The following is an 18740-nucleotide window of genomic DNA, read 5'->3' as shown; positions in this document are numbered from 1 at the left end:
ACTGCTGTAAAATTGTACAATATAGTACTGTGCACCTGTTTTACTGTATATTTACAGCAGAATACTTTACAGTAAAATACAAATACCTAGCAGCCAACCTGCTTGCATCAATCCCATGTAATTACAGTAAAATACAAATACCTAGCAGCCAACCCCATGTAATTACAGTAAAATACCAATATTATGATAACAGTAGCATTTACTTTCTTACAAGTGGCTAATTTTACAGTATTGTTCTGCTTCGTTGCTCTGATACTACAGTAACTTATAGGAAGCTCATGGCTGTGTGAATATTACAGTAAAGTACTTTGCACTAGCCAGAGATGGGAAAAGATACCTTTTGATGCATCTTGGTACAAAAATACTTTGAAGACCAATGTATCCTTAACTACAACAACTTTATCAGTAACTGTTACAGAAATGTTTTTCTTGCAATGACTGTGATAGGTTTGTTTTAGTTTAAAGCAGTGGTTCCCAAACTATGGGGAACTTAGTCCGGCTTTCAACTTACTCTTGAAAGTAACTAACCTCATTGCAACTCCCCTCCAAGTCTCCGACCACTACCTTGTATCCTTTTCCCTCTCGCTCTCATCCAACACTTCCCACACTGCCCCTACTCGGATGGTATCGCGCCGTCCCAACCTTCGCTCCCTCTCCCCCGCTACTCTCTCCTCTTCCATCCTATCATCTCTTCCCTCTGCTCAAACCTTCTCCAACCTATCTCCTGATTCTGCCTCCTCAACCCTCCTCTCCTCCCTTTCTGCATCCTTTGACTCTCTATGTCCCCTATCTTCCAGGCCGGCTCGGTCCTCCCCTCCCGCTCCGTGGCTTGACGACTCAATGCGAGCTCACAGAACAGGGCTCCGAATATGGAGGAAAACTGCCTCCCTGCGGACCTGGCATCCTTTCACTCCCTCCTCTCTACATTTTCCTCCTCTGTCTCTGCTGCTAAAGCCACTTTCTACCACTCTAAATTCCAAGCATCTGCCTCTAACCCTAGGAAGCTCTTTGCCACATTCTCCTCCCTCCTGAATCCTCCTCCCCCTCCCCCCTCCTCCCTCTCTGCAGATGACTTCAACCATTTTGAAAAGAAGGTCAGACATCCGATCCTCGTTTGCTAAGTCAAACAACACCGCTGGTTCTGCTCACACTGCCCTACCCTGTGCTCTGACCTCTTTCTCCCCTCTCTCTCCAGATGAAATCTCGCGTCTTGTGTGTGGCCGCCCAACAACCTGCCCGCTCGACCCTATCCCCTCCTCTCTTCTCCAGACCATTTCCGGAGACCTTCTCCCTTACCTCACCTCGCTCATCAACTTATCCCTGACCGCTGGCTACGTCCCTTCAGTCTTCAAGAGAGCGAGAGTTGCACCCCTTCTGAAAAAACCTACACTCGATCCCTCCGATGTCAACAACTAAGACCAGTATCCCTTCTTTCTTTTCTCTCCAAAACTCTTGAACGTGCCGTCCTTGGTCAGCTCTCCCGCTATCTCTCTCAGAATGACCTTCTTGATCCAAATCAGTCAGGTTTCAAGACTAGTCATTCAACTGAGACTGCTCTTCTCTGTATCACGGAGGCGCTCCGCACCGCTAAAGCTAACTCTCTCTCCTCTGCTCTCATCCTTCTAAAATCGGCTGCCTTCGATACTGTGAACCATCAGATCCTCCTCTCCACCCTCTCCGTTGGGCATCTCTGGCGCGGCTGTTTTACCTGACAGGTTCCTACCAGGTGGCGTGGCGAGAATCTGTCTCCTCACCACGCGCTCTCACCACTGGTGTCCCCAGGGCTCTGTTCTAGGCCCTCTCCTATTCTCGCTATACACCAAGTCACTTGGCTCTGTCATAACCTCACATGGTCTCTCCTATCATTGCTATGCAGACGACAAATTAATCTTCTCCTTTCCCCCTTCTGATGACCAGGTGGCAATCGCATCTCTGCATGTCTGGCAGACATATCAGTGTGGATGACGGATCACCACCTCAAGCTGAACTAAGACGGAGCTGCTCTTCCTCCCGGGGAAGGACTGCCCGTTCCATGATCTCGCCATCACGGTTGACAACTCCATTGTGTCCTCCTCCCAGAGCGCTAAGAACCTTGGCGTGATCCTGGACAACAAACTGTCGTTCTCAACTAACATCAAGGTGGTGGCCCGTTCCTGTAGGTTCATGCTCTACAACATCCGCAGAGTGACCCTGCCTCACACAGGAAGCGGCGCAGGTCCTAATCCAGGCACTTGTCATCTCCCGTCTGGATTACTGCAACTCGCTGTTGGCTGGGCTCCCTGCCTGTGCCATTAAACCCTACAACTCATCCAGAACGCCGCAGCCCGTCTAGTGTTCAACCTTCCCAAGTTCTCTCACGTCACCCCGCTCCTCCGCTCTCTCCACTGGCTTCCAGTTGAATATCCGCTACAAGACCATGGTGCTTGCCTACGGAGCTGTGAGGGGAACGGCACCTCAGTACCTCCAGGCTCTGATCAACACCCAAATAAGGGCACTGTGTTCATCCATCTGGCCTGCTCGCCTCCCTACCACTGAGGAAGTAAAGCTCAGTCAAAACTGTTCGCTGCTCTGGCTCCCCAATGGTGGAACAAACTCCCTCACGACGCCAGGACAGCTAGTCAATCACCACCTTCCGGATCACTAAACCCCACCTCTTTAAGGAATACCTAGGATAGGATAAAGTAATCCTTCTCACCCCCCCCTTAAAATATTTAGATGCACTATTGTAAAGTGGTTGTTCCACTGGATGTCATAAGGTGAATGCACCAATTTGTAAGTCGCTCTGGATAAGAGCGTCTGCTAAATGACTTAAATGTAAATGTAAATGTAAAGTTGTAATAGTAGAATGCACAAGGTGCAATTTCAAAATGGGGTATTGCATCATCCGGTTTCCACTTGTCATGTCAGGCATAACTTGTCAGAAATGTCCAGATCAACTAGCCCAACGTTTTTAAGCCCATATATTTTGTTGTAATGTTTGAGTCACTCAAAAATGACATGAATACACATTAGACCATTTTAAGAAAATTATCTTTAAAATTTTTAAAAAATCTCTGCACCCCATTACAAAAAGTGTAGAATGTCAGGAAATAAGCTTTAAAGCTGTAACATTTTCTCACCGCCAACAAGAGGGGTGTGAACAGTTTGTGTCACGAACAGTGGCCACAGAAACAGACAGGTTCCCCAATGCTGGAAGGGGGGGGCTGAGTGGAAAGGTTTGGAAACCCTTAATACACTGACTGTAAGTCACTCTGAGCGTCTGCTAAATGACCAAAATGTAAATGTAAAAAATGGGCACTTGCAAAGCACACTGCTGTCCACCTTCAAACTATTTTTTATTTTGATCAATTTTGGCCTTGTTTGGCACTAGCTGCCTGCACTGTATATCTAACAGTTTACTAACCACTGTGCTTCCAGTAATGCAATGTAAATTATACAAATAGAGCACGTGGCTGTAGTCAGGTGTTACAGTAATATGCTGGAAATATGTGTTACAGTAAAGGTCCTGTAAATCTACAGTAATTTTCTGACTTCTGTGCTGCCAGTAATCTACTGTAAATTTACAGTAACCTACTGGCTACTGTGTTGCCAGTAATTTATATCATTATATTAGATATCTTATTTAATTTTGGAGCATTATTCAATTCAAGTGACATTGTTAGCTAGAACTCCAGCCATCAAACTGAATCTGCAGGGAATTTTCCGTCAACACTTTCACAGCTGTACTCTACATTTTTGATGAACAAGATCTTGTGTAAAAGTTCTGTATTTGGTATTTTTAAATTTCAAATCATTTACAAAAAGGCTTAAGGGGACAATTATGCTTGGGTCTGTCTGGTCTTGCTGATGTCTAACACACACACACACACACACACACACACACACACACACACACACACACACACACACACACACACACACACACACACACACACACACACACACACACACACACACACACACACACACACACACACACACACACACACACACACACACACAATGTAATAATACCACTGCTTAAACTTTAAAGAAGAGCCTGGACATAGCTCCAGTCTCCTGTGTTATCGTTGGCCCCACTGATCCGGTTGGCGATAATATACAGCTGCAGCTGACCTACAGCATTCATGCTGATCCCCTGTTACATAACCATAATATAACTATCATACACCATGCGCCTGGCTCTGATGCTTCATGGCACCCATGTGCTGGAACAGCTGATCCCGTTACATAATATAACCATTAACCAGTACAGCACCTAGCTGCCCATCATATACTGTAGCATATAGCCACCTAGCACTGCCTTCTGCCTCATAGTACCTACATTTGTCAACATAATGGAGTCGTACTGTTCCTGAGACCGTGATCTATTCCACAACTGAAGGTTGTAGCTTTAGGACATAAGAGTGCGGCTACTGTGGGGCAGGGGGAGTGCTTTTTTAATTTTTATTTTACCTTTATTTAACTAGGCAAGTCAGTTAAGAACAAATTATTATTTTCAATGATGGCCTAGGAACAGTGGGTTAACTGCCTGTTCAGGGGCAGAACAACAGATTTTGTACCTTGTCAGCTCGGGGATTTGAACTTGCAACCTTTCGGTTACTAGTCCAACGCTCTAACCACTAGGCTACCCTGCCACCCCAGGGGCAAGCAGAGAGGTAGAAAACAAGGGATAAATCTAAGTGGTTAGATCTTAGGGCGGTAGATTTTAGGGTTAGGGGAGAGGTAGAAAGCAAGGCCTAGGGCTTCGGGTTTAGGGAACGTGCCAAACTCATTCCACGGGGGGCAGAGTGTCTGCGTGTTTTCGCTCCTCCCTTAGACTTGATTGGTGAATTAAGGTCACTGATTAGGAAGGAACTCCCCTCACCTGGTTGTCTAGGTCTTAACTGAAAGGAAGAAACAAAAACCAGCAAACACTCCATGGAATGAGTTTGATCCCCCTGGTTTAGGGCTTAGGGTTAAAGGTTAGATATGGTTCTCACCAGAAGATGTCTGCTTGAACTTCTCGCTCTTCTTCTTCCTCCATTTCCACGGCTTGAAGAGACGCCCCAGGGTGGCAAACTTGCTCCGCCTCCGAATGGGAGGGGTGTGTGTGCCAGGGACCAGCGAATCAGATCGCATCGCCGCTATTCGCTCCACCTCCTCAACTGGAAGAGAGGAGAAGACGAGAGAAGAGGAGAGAAACCAGTCACATAATCGATAAAAAAATACGATTCAGTATGTATGTGGAACTCAGAGGAGCAATTGAAAGAATCATTCTAATTAATACATAAAGACACCCTGGAATTAGACATCATTACACAATAAATTATGAAGAGGGAATGTTTACAGATGAGGTGTACATTTTTTCTCAATATGATGTACATACACAGCCCAGTTTGGTGCCATTCAAACTTCTCAATCTCTCTCTATTTTTTTAAACATTTCTCTTCACTCATCTCTCCCTCCCTCTCTCTGGTGTGTAAGGGAGACATCAGACTGTTCTAAAGTAAATACAGTTGAGTCCTTACTCAATTTTTCCATCTCTAAACTCCACTGACCTCTAAACTCCCAACAGGCTGGAATTTTTGTTCTTGTTCAAATTCAAATAAAAATACTGACTGTCTCGCTCTTACACACACACACACACACGCGCACGCACACACACACACACGCACGCACAGTAAGAGTGTGTAAGTGAGTGTTACATGCCTATATGGCACTTCCCCCTGACCTCACATTCGCACCTCATCATGATGAAGGTGTGAGTGTTCTTAGTGATATGTGCACATTGAGGGAATTTGGTCATACTGTGTATAATAGGAGAGAACGACAAAAACTACTCAACTTATTTCAGTTGACTAGCATGTCTGTTATCTTGGTGAATCAATGGGCCCTGTGTTTGAACTATTCAAAGTGGTGCTGTCTGTCTGCTTTGATGATGATACAGTAGAATTGCGTCACGCGGATTGGATACATTGTTGCATGTTAGAAGAGTGACAACATACATGTAGAAGCCCAGCAGAAGTATAAACAGACTATTAAAATGCTATAGCCTACCTCCAATAACGTATCAAAAACAACCAATACACTCATACAGCCACGTAAATATTCTGACTCCGAGTTGTGCTATTAGGATTGGGAAAAGTCTCAGCAGCCCCGTCCATCAAGACAAACTGCCCGCGACGGGGTATATTTTTTACAGGTAGTGTGCAAGGCAAGGGAGCGGTCGATTTAGAGGAGCGGCGCCAACATGCAATGGAGATCAAAACATCCCCCTCTTGCTGCTGCTGCGAAAACCTCAACACTATTCTCCCCCCACTCACCGTCCCGAGGGTCAGCGCCACGGCAGTTGCTGCATATGTGCTTGATCTCCTTCCCGATCTGGCAGTGGATTATGAAAGGCATGTTGTTGTTGTTGTTTGCCACGGGTTGCTGCGGTAGCTGCTGCTGTTGCTTGCCACTGTCGTTGCGGTTCTTGGACTTCATCCGAGGCAGGCAAAATGCTCTCCTCTTCCGCGGCTTCTCCTCGGTAAGGGCTGGGAGTGGGAAGGCAGCGTCGTTACTCGATCCAGAGGAGTACCAGGGGCTCATACCGGCGTTTGCAGGACCCGCCATGGTTAGGCAATGAACGGCTGTGGGGTGGACCCGCTGATCCGGATTCCCTCTAGCTCTCGGAGATGGAGGCAGGGGAGTTTGAAACGGTCTCTCCCTTCTGCTCTAGCGCAGCAGACCTACGACAGTCGCTGTCCAATTCGGCCAATCCTTTTGCGCACGGGGGCCAACGACGTCAGACTTAGGGCTGCGAGATTCGTCCATCTGTATTATCCGTAGCTGCATGGCTATGTTTTGTTCATATCCAGTAAATCAATGTTATTTTCCATTTCTTTACGGGTCCAATCCATAGAGATCCTATTAAATGACTTATTTAGTTTGTATGCCTTAAATTACTAATATAGTTTTAAATGAATTATTTCCTATTCTAATTCATAATTTTATGGTCCAATCCCTGTTTATGAATCCTCTACGTCATGACATTTGAAACTGCCTCTCAACTGTATGGGCGTGCTGACGGTCTATTTAATCTCCACCCACTACGGATAACTGACTTTATTCTGTTGCTACAGCCTACACACAATACTTAATATGAACATCACTATGAACACAAAAAGCCCTGATATTAAATAAAATATGAACAACAGTGGAGGTATACCTATAAAGCCATCAACATAACATATATATATATATATACTATAGGCCTACACCCAATCTTTCACCGCACAAACACATACTGTAGGCCTATTCACTACACTAGTGCAGGGGCCTGAACTGCCAAAGAAGCAGATTTTCCATTTCCAGTGTTTATCCAGATTCCTCTACTCCTAAACAAACAAGCACACACACACACACACACACACACACACACACACACACACACACACACACACACACACACACACACACACACACACACACACACACACACACACACACACACACACACACACACACACACACACACACACACACACACACACACCAAATAGCTTTACAGCCCAGTAGGGAGCTAGAAAGACTATACTGCCAAGCTAATGAGATTGTGTGTGTGTGCGTTTGCTAATGTAAATCTCAAAACCCTCCTCCAGGCATGTCGCCTTCCCAGCATGCAGTACTGCTATCACAGCTCCATACATACAGTGGAGTGGGGATTATCACTGCTCAGTGTGTGTGTGTGGTGGTGGGGGTGCATTCTGTCTGGCTACATCACCGCCTGGTATGGAAACTAGGGTGAACACATGTCTTGGATTGTGTGGGACAGTACCGCAATTTGGCCCTTTGTCCCTCAACCAAACAATCACAGTAGCTGGGGTACAAAGGAGCAAAAACATAAATACCAATATGGGGGTGAGGTTGTTGGGTGGGCTGTGTACAGGTGCAGTGACCGGTAAGCTGCTCTGACAGCTGATGCTTAAAGTTAGTGAGGTTTATATAAGTCTCCAGCTTCAGTGATTTTTGGCAGCAGAGAACTGGAAGGAAAGGCAGCCAAAGGAGGTGTTGGCTTTGGGGATGACCAGTGAAATATACCTGCTGGAGCGCGTGCTACGGGTGGGTGTTGCTATGGAGACCAGTGAGCTGAGAATGCGGGGCTTTACCTAGCAGAGACTTATAGATGACCTGGAGCCAGTGGGTTTGGCGACAAATATGTAGCGAGGGTCAGCAAACAAGGGCATACAGGTCGCAGTGGTGGGTAGTATATGGGGATTTGGTGACAAAACGGAAAGGAACTGTGATAGACTACATCCAATGAGCTGAGTAGAGTGTTGGAAGCTATTTTGTAAATGACATCACCGAAGTCAAAGATTAGTAGGATAGTCAGTTTTATGAGGGTATGTTTGGCAGCATGAGTGAAGGAGGCTTTGTTGACAGTAGATGGCCGATTCTATATTTAATTTTGGATTGGATATGCTTAATGTGAGTCTGGAAGGAGAGTTTACAGTCTAACCAGACACCTAGGTATTTGCAGTTGTCCACATATTCTCAGTCAGAACCGTCCAGGGTAGTGATGCTAGTCGGGCGGGCGGGTGAGGGCAGCGATCGGTTGAAAAACATGCATTTAGTTTTACTAGCATTTAAGAGCAGTTGGAGGCCACGGAAGAAGTGTTGTATGGCATTGAAGCTCGTTTGGAGGTTTGTTAACACAGTGTCCAAAGAAGGGCCAGATGTATACAGAATGGTGTCGTCTGCGTAGAGGTGGATCAGAGAATCACCAGCAGCAAGTGCGACATCATTGATATATACAGAGAAAAGAGTAGATCCGAGAATTGAACCCTGTGGCACCACCATAGAGTCTGCCAGAGGTCCAAACAACAGGCCCTCAGATTTGACACACTGAACTCTATCTGAGAAGTAGATGGTGAATCAGGCGAGGCAATCATTTGAGAAACCAAGGCCATTGAGTCTGCTGATAAGAATGCAGTGATTGACAGAGTCGAAAGCCTTGGCCAGGCTGATGAAGATGGCTGCACACTACTGTCTTTTATCGATGGAGGTTATGATATCGTTTAGGACCTTGAGCATGGCTGAGGTGCACCCATGATCAGCTCGGAAACCCGATAGCATAGCGGAGAAGGTACAGTGGGATTCGAAATGTTCGGTGATCTGTTTGTTAACTTGGCTTTCGAAGACTTTAGAAAGGCAGGGCAGGATGGATATAGGTCTGTAACAGTTTGGGTCTAGAGTGTCTCCCACTTTGAAGAGGGGATGACCGCGACAGGCAGCTTTCCAACCTTTAGGGATCTCAAATAATACAAAAGAGGTTGAACAGGCTAGTATCAAATCAAATTTTATTTGTCACATACACATGGTTAGCAGATGTTAATGTGAGTGTAGCGAAATGCTTGTGCTTCTAGTTCCGACAATGCAGTAATAACCAACGAGTAATCTAACCTAACAATTTCACAACAACTACCTTATACACACAAGTGTAAAGGGATGAATAATATGTACATAAAGATGATGTGATGTGAGTGATGGTACAGAATGGCATAGGCAAGATACAGTAGATGGTATCGAGTACAGTATATACATACGAGATGAGTAATGTAGGGTATGAGTTGAGTTGAGTCAGTATGTTGGCAGCAGCCACTCAATGTTAGTGGTGGCTGTTTAACAGTCTGATGGCCTTGAGATAGAAGCTGTTTTTCAGCATCTTGGACCCTGCTTTGATGCACCTGTACTGACCTCGCCTTCTGGATGATAGCGGGGTGAACAGGCAGTGGCTCGGGTGGTTGTTGTCCTTGATGATCTTTATGGCCTTCCTGTGACATCGGGTAGTGTAGGTGTCCTGGAAGGCAGGTAGTTTGCCCCCGGTGATGCGTTGTGCAGACCTCACTACCCTCTGGAGAGCCTTACGGTTGTGGGCGGAGCAGCTGCCGTACCAGACGGTGATACAGCCCGACAGGATGCTCTTGGTTGTGCATCTGTAAAAGTTTGAGTGCTTTTGGTGAAAAGCCAAATTTCTTCAGCCTCCTGAGGTTGAAGAGGCGCTGCTGCGCCTTCTTCACCACGCTGTCTGTGTGGGTGGACCAATTCAGTTTGTCTGTGATGTGAGCGCCGAGGAACTTAACTTAACCCTCTTCACTACTGTCCCGTCAATGTGGATAGGGGGGTGCTCCCTCTGCTGTTTCCTGAAGTCCACAATCATCTCCTTTGTTTTGTTGAGTGTAAGGTTATTTTCCTGACACCACACTCCGGGGGCCCTCACCTCCTCCCTGTAGGTCGTCTCATCGTTGTTGGTAATCAAGCCTACCACTGTTGTGTCGTCCGCAAACTTGATGATTGAGTTGGAGGCGTGCGTGGCCACGCAGTCGTGGGTGAACACGGAGTACAGGAGAGGGCTCAGAACGCACCCTTGTGGGGCCCCAATGTTGAGGATCAGCGGGGTGGAAATGTTGTTACCCGCCCCGTGGCTCGACGACTCATTGCGAGCTCACAGAACAGGGCTCCGGGCAGCCGAGCGGAAATGGAGGAAAACTCGCCTCTCTGCGGACCTGGCATCCTTTCACTCCCTCCTCTCTACATTTTCCTCCTCTGTCTCTGCTGCTAAAGCCATTTTCTACCACTCTAAATTCCAAGCATCTGCCTCTAACCCTAGGAAGCTCTTTGCCACCTTCTCCTCCCTCCTGAATCCTCCCCCCCCCACCCCTCCTCCCTCTCTGCAGATGACTTCGTCAACCATTTTGAAAAGAAGGTCGACGACATCAGATCCTCGTTTGCTAAGTCAAACGGCACCGCTGGTTCTGCTCACACTGCCCTACCCTGTGCTCTGACCTCTTTCTCCCCTCTCTCTCCAGATGAAATCTCGCGTCTTGTGACGGCCGGCCGCCCAACAACCTGCCCGCTTGACCCTATCCCCTCCTCTCTTCTCCAGACCATTTCCGGAGACCTTCTCCCTTACCTCACCTCGCTTATCAACTCATCCCTGACCGCTGGCTACGTCCCTTCCGTCTTCAAGAGAGCGAGAGTTGCACCCCTTCTGAAAAAACCTACACTCGATCCCTCCGATGTCAACAACTACAGACCAGTATCCCTTCTTTCTTTTCTCTCCAAAACTCTTGAATGTGCCGTCCTTGGCCAGCTCTCCCGCTATCTCTCTCTGAATGACCTTCTTGATCCAAATCAGTCAGGTTTCAAGACTAGTCATTCAACTGAGACTGCTCTTCTCTGTATCACGGAGGCGCTCCGCACTGCTAAAGCTAACTCTCTTTCCTCTGCTCTCATCCTTCTAGACCTATCGGCTGCCTTCGATACTGTGAACCATCAGATCCTCCTCTCCACTCTCTCCGAGTTGGGCATCTCCGGCGCGGCCCACGCTTGGATTGCGTCCTACCTGACAGGTCGCTCCTACCAGGTGGAGTGGCGAGAATCTGTCTCCTCACCACGCGCTCACCACTGGTGTCCCCCAGGGCTCTGTTCTAGGCCCTCTCCTATTCTCGTTATACACCAAGTCACTTGGCTCTGTCATAACCCCACATGGTCTCTCCTATCATTGCTATGCAGGCGACACACAATTAATCTTCTCCTTTCCCCCTTCTGATGACCAGGTGGCGAATCGCATCTCTGCATGTCTGGCAGACATATCAGTGTGGATGACGGATCACCACCTCAAGCTGAACCTCGGCAAGACGGAGCTGCTCTTCCTCCCGGGGAAGGACTGCCCGTTCCATGATCTCACCATCACGGTTGACAACTCCATTGTGTCCTCCTCCCAGAGCGCTAAGAACCTTGGCGTGATCCTGGACAACACCCTGTCGTTCTCAACTAACATCAAGGCGGTGGCCCGTTCCTGTAGGTTCATGCTCTACAACATCCGCAGAGTACGACCCTGCCTCACACAGGAAGCGGCGCAGGTCCTAATCCAGGCACTTGTCATCTCCCGTCTGGATTACTGCAACTCGCTGTTGGCTGGGCTCCCTGCCTGTGCCATTAAACCCCTACAACTCATCCAGAATGCCGCAGCCCGTCTGGTGTTCAACCTTCCCAAGTTCTCTCACGTCACCCCGCTCCTCCGCTCTCTCCACTGGCTTCCAGTTGAAGCTCGCATCCGCTACAAGACCATGGTGCTTGCCTACAGAGCTGTGAGGGGAACGGCACCTCAGTACCTCCAGGCTCTGATCAGGCCCTACACCCAAACAAGGGCACTGCGTTCATCCACCTCTGGCCTGCTCGCCTCCCTACCACTGAGGAAGTACAGTTCCCGCTCAGCCCAGTCAAAACTGTTCGCTGCTCTGGCCCCCCAATGGTGGAACAAACTCCCTCACGACGCCAGGACAGCGGAGTCAATCACCACCTTCCGGAGACACCTGAAACCCCACCTCTTTAAGGAATACCTAGGATAGGATAAGTAATCCTTCTCACCCCCCTTTAAGATTTAGATGCACTATTGTAAAGTGACTGTTCTACTGGATGTCATAAGGTGAATGCACCAATTTGTAAGTCGCTCTGGATAAGAGCGTCTGCTAAATGACTTAAATGTAATGTAAATGTAAATGTTAAATGCTGAGCTGTAGTCGATGAACAGCATTCTCACATAGGTATTCCTCTTGTCCAGATGGGTTAGGGCAGTGTGCAGTGTGGTTGCGATTGCGTCGTCTGTGGACCAATTGGAGCGGTAAGCAAATTGGAGTGGGCCTAGGGTGTCAGGTAGGTTGGAGGTGACATAGTCCTTGACTAGTCTCTCAAAGCACTTCATGATGATGGAAGTGAGTGCTACGGGGCGGTAGTCGTTTATCTCAGTTACCTTAGCTTTCTTGGGAACAGGAACAATGGTGGCCTTCTTGAACATGTGGGAACAGCAGACTGGGATAAAGATTGATTGAATATGTCTGTAAACACACCAGCCACCTGGTCTGCGCATGCTCTGAGGGCGCGGCTGGTGATGCCGTCTGGGCCTGCGGCCTTGCAAGGGTTAACACATTAAAAAAATTAACTCACGTCGGCTGCAGTGAAGGAGAGTCCGCAGGTTTTGGTAGCGGGCCGCGTCAGTGGCACTGTATTGTCCTCAAAGCGAGCAAAGAAGTTATTTAGTCTCTCTGGGAGCAAGACATCCTGGTCCGCGATGGGGCTGGTTTTCTTTTTGTAATCTGTGATTGATTGTAGACCCTGCCACATACCTCTTGTGTCTGAGCCGTTGAATTGGGACTCTACTTTGTCTCTATACTGACGCTTAGCTTGTTTGATTGCCCTGCGGAAGGAATAGCTACACTGTTTGTATTCGGTCATGTTTCCGGTCACCTTGCTCTGATTAAAAGCAGTGGTTTGCACTTTCAGTTTCGCGTGAATGCTGCCATCAATCCACGGTTTCTGGTTTGGGAAGGTTTTAATAGTTGCTGTGGGTACGATGTCGCCGATGCACTTGCTAATAAACTCGCTCATCGAATCAGCGTATTCATCAATGTTGTGGTTTGACACAATGCGGAACATATCCCAATCCACGTGATCGAAGCAATCTTGAAGCGTGGAATAGATTGGTCAGACAGACTGAGTGCGGGAGCTTCCTGTTTATTCTCTGTCTATAGGCCGGAAGCAACAAAATGGAGTCGTGGTCAGCTTTTCTGAAAGGAGGGTGGGGGAGGGCCTTATATGCGACGTGGAAGATAGAATAACAATGATTCAGGGCTTTACCAGCCCTGGTAGCTCAATTGATATGCTGATAGAATTTAGGGAGTGTTGTTTTCAGATTAGCCTTGTTAAAATCCCCAGCTACAATAAATGCAGCCTCAGGATATGTGGTTTCCAGTCAAATAAAGTTTGTTCAGGGCCATCGATGTGTCTGCATTGGGGGGGAATATACACGTCTGTGATTATAATAGAAAAATTAAATGGGGTTGCAGCAATTTCGGCGGATCATTTTAGAAAGAAAGGGACCAGAATGTCTAGTTGATTTGTAGGGGTCCAAATTTTACAACTCTTTCAGAACACCAGATATCTGGATTTGGATAAAGGAGAAGCAGGAGGAGGGGGGCTTGTGCAAGTCGTTGCGGGGGATGCAGAGCTGTTGGCCGGGGAAGGTGTCGCCAGGTGGAAAGCATGGCCAGTCGTATAAAAATGCTTGTTGGAATTCTCGATTATCATAGATTTATCGGTGGTGACAGCCTCAGTGCAGTGGACAGCTGGGAGGAGGTGCTCTTATTCTCCATGGACTTTACGGTGTCCCAACACTTTTTGGAATTAGTGCTAAAGGATGCAACTTTCTTTTCGATGCTAATGAGGTACGCCACAGGATGTTTTTGTGCTGGTCAAAGGCAGTCAAGTCTGGAGTGATCCAAGGGATATATCTGTTCTTAGTTCAAACATTTTTTAATTGTTTTTGTGCTGGTCAAAGGCAGTCAAGTCTGGAGTGAACCAAGGGATATATCTGTTCTTAGTTCAATTTTTTTTAAATGGGGAATGCTTATTTAAGATGGTGAGGAAAGCACTTTCAAAGAACAACCAGGCATCCTTTACGGACAGGATGAAGTCAATATCCTTCCAGGATACCCAGGCCAGGTCGATTAGAAAGGCCTGCTCGCTGAAGTGTTTTGGGGCGCATTTGATAGTGATGAGAGGTGGTCGATGGACCGCAGACCCATTACGGACGCAGTCAATGAGGCAGTGATTGCTGAGATCTTGGTTGAAGATATCAGAGGTGTATTTAGAGGGCAAGTTGGTCTGGATGATATCTATGAGGGTGCCCATGTTTACAGATTTAGGGTTGTACCTGGTAGGTTCCTTGATCATTTGTGTGAGATTGAGGGCATCTAGCTTAGAATGTAGGACGGTCGGAGCGCTAAGCATATCCCCATTTAGGTCACCTAACAGTACGAACTCTGAAGATAGATTGGGGGCAATCAATTCACATATGGTGTCCAGGGCACAGCTGGGGTCTGAGGGGGGTATATAACAAGCGGCAACAGTGAGAGACTTATTTCTGGAAAGGTGGATGTTTAAAAGTAGAAACTCAAACTGTTTGGGCACAGACCTGGATAGTATGACCTCTGCAGGCTCTCTCTGTAGTAGATTGCAACTCCACCCCCTATGGTAGTTCTATCTTGATGGAAAATGTTGTAGTTGGGGATGGAAATTTCAGAATTTTTGGTGACCTCCTATGCCAGGATTCAGACACGGCAAAGACATCAGGGTTGGCGGAGTGTGCTCAGGCAGTGAATAAAACACACTTAGGGAGGAGGCTTCTGATGTTAACATGCATAAAACCAAGGCTTTTACGGTTACAGAAGTCAACAAATGAGAGCGCCAGGGGAACAGGTGTAGTACTGGGGGCTACAGGGCCTGGATTAACCTTTACATCACCAGAGGAACAGAGGAGGAGTAGGATGAAGGTACGGCTAAAGGCTATAAGAACTGGTCATCTAGTTGGTTGGGGACAGAGAATAAAAGGAGCAGATTTCTGGGCATGGTAGAATATATTCCGGGCATAATGTGTGGTGGTACAGTAAGGGTAAACCCAGGCACCGAGTGATGATAAGAGAGGTTGCATCTCTGGAAGGGCTGGATATGCTGGGTGAGGTCATCACATGTGTGGGAGGTGGGACAAAGGAGGTGTCTGAGGCATGTTGAGTGGGACTAGGGGCTCCGCAGTAAACTAAGACAATAATAACTATCCTAAACAACAGTGTGCAAGGCATATTGACATTTGAGAGAGACATAAAGTGAGGCAAAGTAATCACAGGTGTTGATTGGGAGAGCTAGCGAAGGCAACAACGGGTAAGACAACAACAGCTAATCAGCTAAGACAACAACGGGTAAGACAACAACAGCTAATCAGCTAAGGCAACAACGGGTAAGACAACAACAGCTAATCAGCTAAGACAACAACGGGTAAGACAACAACGGGTAAGACAACAGCTAATCAGCTAAGACAACAACAACAGGTAAAATGGCGATGAATGGGCAGAGAGGGTCGGTTAACTACACACAGGGCCTGAGTTGGGTCAGACAGATAAACACTTTGTTCTGATTTTATTTAGGAGTGGGGAGATGCCAGGGTAGTGGGTTCGATTCCCGGGACCACCCATACGTAGAATGTATGCACACATGACTGTAAGTCGCTTTGGATAAAAGCGTCTGCTAAATGGAAGATAAGAGTGTAGGGAGAAATTATTTTATTTAGGAGTGGAAGACAGAGAGAGGAAGATAGGAGTGGGGAAGAGAGAGAGGAAGACAGGGGTATAGGGAGAAATGATTTTATTTAGGAGTGGGGAAGATAGAGAGAGGAAGATAGGAGTGGGGAAGAGAGAGAGGAAGATAGGAGTGTAGGGAGAAATGATTTTATTTAGGAGTGGGGAAGATAGAGAGAGGAAGATAGAGAGGGGAAGATAGAGAGGGGAAGATAGAGAGGGGAAGATAGAGAGGAGAAGATAGAGAGAGGAAGATAGAGAGGGGAAGATAGAGATAGGAAGATAAGAGTGTAGGAAGAAAATGCGATTCTGCAGCAATATCATTCATGATTCATCCTTCAATCCTTCTCTATATTCCTTGTGAACAGAAGATGGAGAGAAGGAAGAGGAGGGTGCAACGTGGATTCAACAGCTATTTCTATAGCGAATGCTGAACAAAGGTAATAATTGCAGTGTATACATCTAATACATATCACTATACAATAAAATATGGTCTTATCTGACTCACACCATGGCAGGTTGTCATGCTGTAGACCTGGTTGAGCTTAAATCATAATAGTGATAGGTGGACCATTGCCAGTTCATTCATGCAGCGTTACTGCCCCCTGCTGACAGCTATAGAAATCATTTATTGCAGCAGTAGCTTCCCGTTATAAAAAGCAGGTGGCGATAGTTGATAGTAAATGGAGGACAGTCACAGCAGTGGCTCGTTCTGCAGTAGATTCATTCAGAGGTAACAATACACAGACAATGCTGCCTATCTAACACACGTGAACACGCGAACAAGCACATACACACGCTCTCACACGCTCTCACACTCAATTCAATTCAAAGGGCTTTACTGGCATGGGAAACATATGTTTACATTGCCAAAGCACTCCCTCTTACCTCTCTCTCTCTCTCTCTCTCTCTCTCTCTCTCTCTCTCTCTCTCTCTCTCTCTCTCTCTCTCTCTCTCTCTCCCCACCCCAACCCAGTCATGGTTTTGAGTGTAGCAGTCTGGCACCCCACAGCCAGAGAGGAGAGAAAAGTCATCAAAGCTGACTCACTCTGTAATCACTCATGTAAACAGTCAAGATGGGGCAATTAAACAGAGGACACTGTTTAAACCATGTGTGTGCGTGTGTGCTTGCAAGTATATGTGTTATGTGTGTCTGTGTGTGTGTGCCCACATGCTTGTATGACATTTAGCACAGTGTGAGCAAGTATGTGCTCTGTGTGTGCGTGCACATGCTATGTGCTCTGTGTGTGCGTGCCCACATGCCATGTGCTCTGTGTGTGTGTGCCCACATGCTATGTGCTCTGTGTGTGTGTGCCCACATGCTATGTGCTCTGTGTGTGTGTGCCCACATGCTATGTGCTCTGTGTGTGTGTGCATGTCCGTGTGTGTGTGTGCATGTCCGTGTGTGTGTGTGATGACATAACAACATGGTTAAAAGACCCCCTCCTGGCTGATGCTGACTGGCTGTTGAAGCACTGTGAGTCATAGAACCTTTAACTCAGCCAGTGATGAACAGCGAACACAATCCTCAGCCTCTTTACCACTGCAGCACTCAATACCACTTGGTTAGGGCTATATGACATCGTCATCATCATCATCATCTCTGCCATTTCTCGACTATCAATTGGTCAGGATAACATCAGGGCATGGACTGCTCAGAGCTCAGTGGTAGTACAGGCACCTACTGGCAGAGAAGAGTAGAGATTAGGTAAAATATAAACAGTATCCAGCATGGCTCAACAATAAGAAGGTCTGCTTATACATTTAACTTTTGATCCAACAATTTGCTGACTGGTTATGAACTTGTTATTTCAAACGTGACACGGATAGGACAAGGAAATTGACCTGACCTTCATGTAGGTTTTTCAACATTATATCCCAAATGAAATACAGTACCACACAATATAATACCATCCTGGCTCATCAGTCATGTCATTCCCATAGAAATAGAGTCATCTGTCTGCATTATGCGTAGGCATATTCCGGCCCTATAGGACCATTTATCCTCTATTGACCAACCTACCTTATAACTGTGAACGGAGGCAGGAGGTCTGTTTTATTGATATTCTCCCGTCATGAATGTTAAAGCATAATCAATAACCAAGTGATAACAATAACTCTGTTTACCAACATGGATCTATTTCAGGCAGATCCCACACTGCGAGACAACGCACCATGGTGAGGGTGTATTTAGTAAGGGTGTATTTAGTAAGGGTGAGATTAATGAGATCGAACAGAAGTGACTATATTTATGGATGGGCGTGAAAGCAATGTAGGAAATCAAAATATATTTATTAGTTCCAAATAGGACAATCAACAATTACAGAAATACAATTATAGATAAAAGCATAACTACCAAACATGAACAGAAACATACAAAAAATAAAACGGTCCTCACATTTCCAATAATACAAATAAATAAAAAATATAATATGCAGTCGCAGATAATGCAGATTACGCTTCAACTATAGCCAATATTCACAGATTACGCTTCAACTATAGCCAATATTCACAGATTACGCTTCAACTATAGCCAATATTCACAGATTACGCTTCAACTATAGCCAATATTCACAGATTACGCTT

At 46.5% G+C, this 18740-nt stretch overlaps 1 protein-coding gene across 2 annotated transcripts in view; it reads right to left on the bottom strand.

The window, feature by feature from the left end:
• The window catches only part of LOC124038058 (phosphatase and actin regulator 1-like), a 106851-nt gene that overhangs the window by 42355 nt on the left and 45756 nt on the right, over positions 1-18740 (bottom strand). The window contains exons 1-2 of one of the 2 annotated variants that reach the window (XM_046353461.1): positions 6306-6788; positions 4983-5147 (exon numbers count right to left, since the gene is read on the bottom strand). In XM_046353461.1, coding sequence (XP_046209417.1) covers positions 4983-5147; positions 6306-6597 — 457 coding nt within the window. In that variant the 5' untranslated portion in view covers positions 6598-6788. Of the gene's footprint in view, positions 1-4982; positions 5148-6305; positions 6789-18740 lie in introns of those variants that run through there. The other variant, XM_046353462.1, reaches the window with a different exon arrangement.

This window comes from Oncorhynchus gorbuscha, linkage group LG06 (assembly GCF_021184085.1).
Source record: "Oncorhynchus gorbuscha isolate QuinsamMale2020 ecotype Even-year linkage group LG06, OgorEven_v1.0, whole genome shotgun sequence".
NCBI lineage: Eukaryota > Metazoa > Chordata > Actinopteri > Salmoniformes > Salmonidae > Oncorhynchus > Oncorhynchus gorbuscha.
Note: the sequence above shows the minus strand (reverse complement) of the source record. Positions and strands in the feature narration are given on the sequence as shown.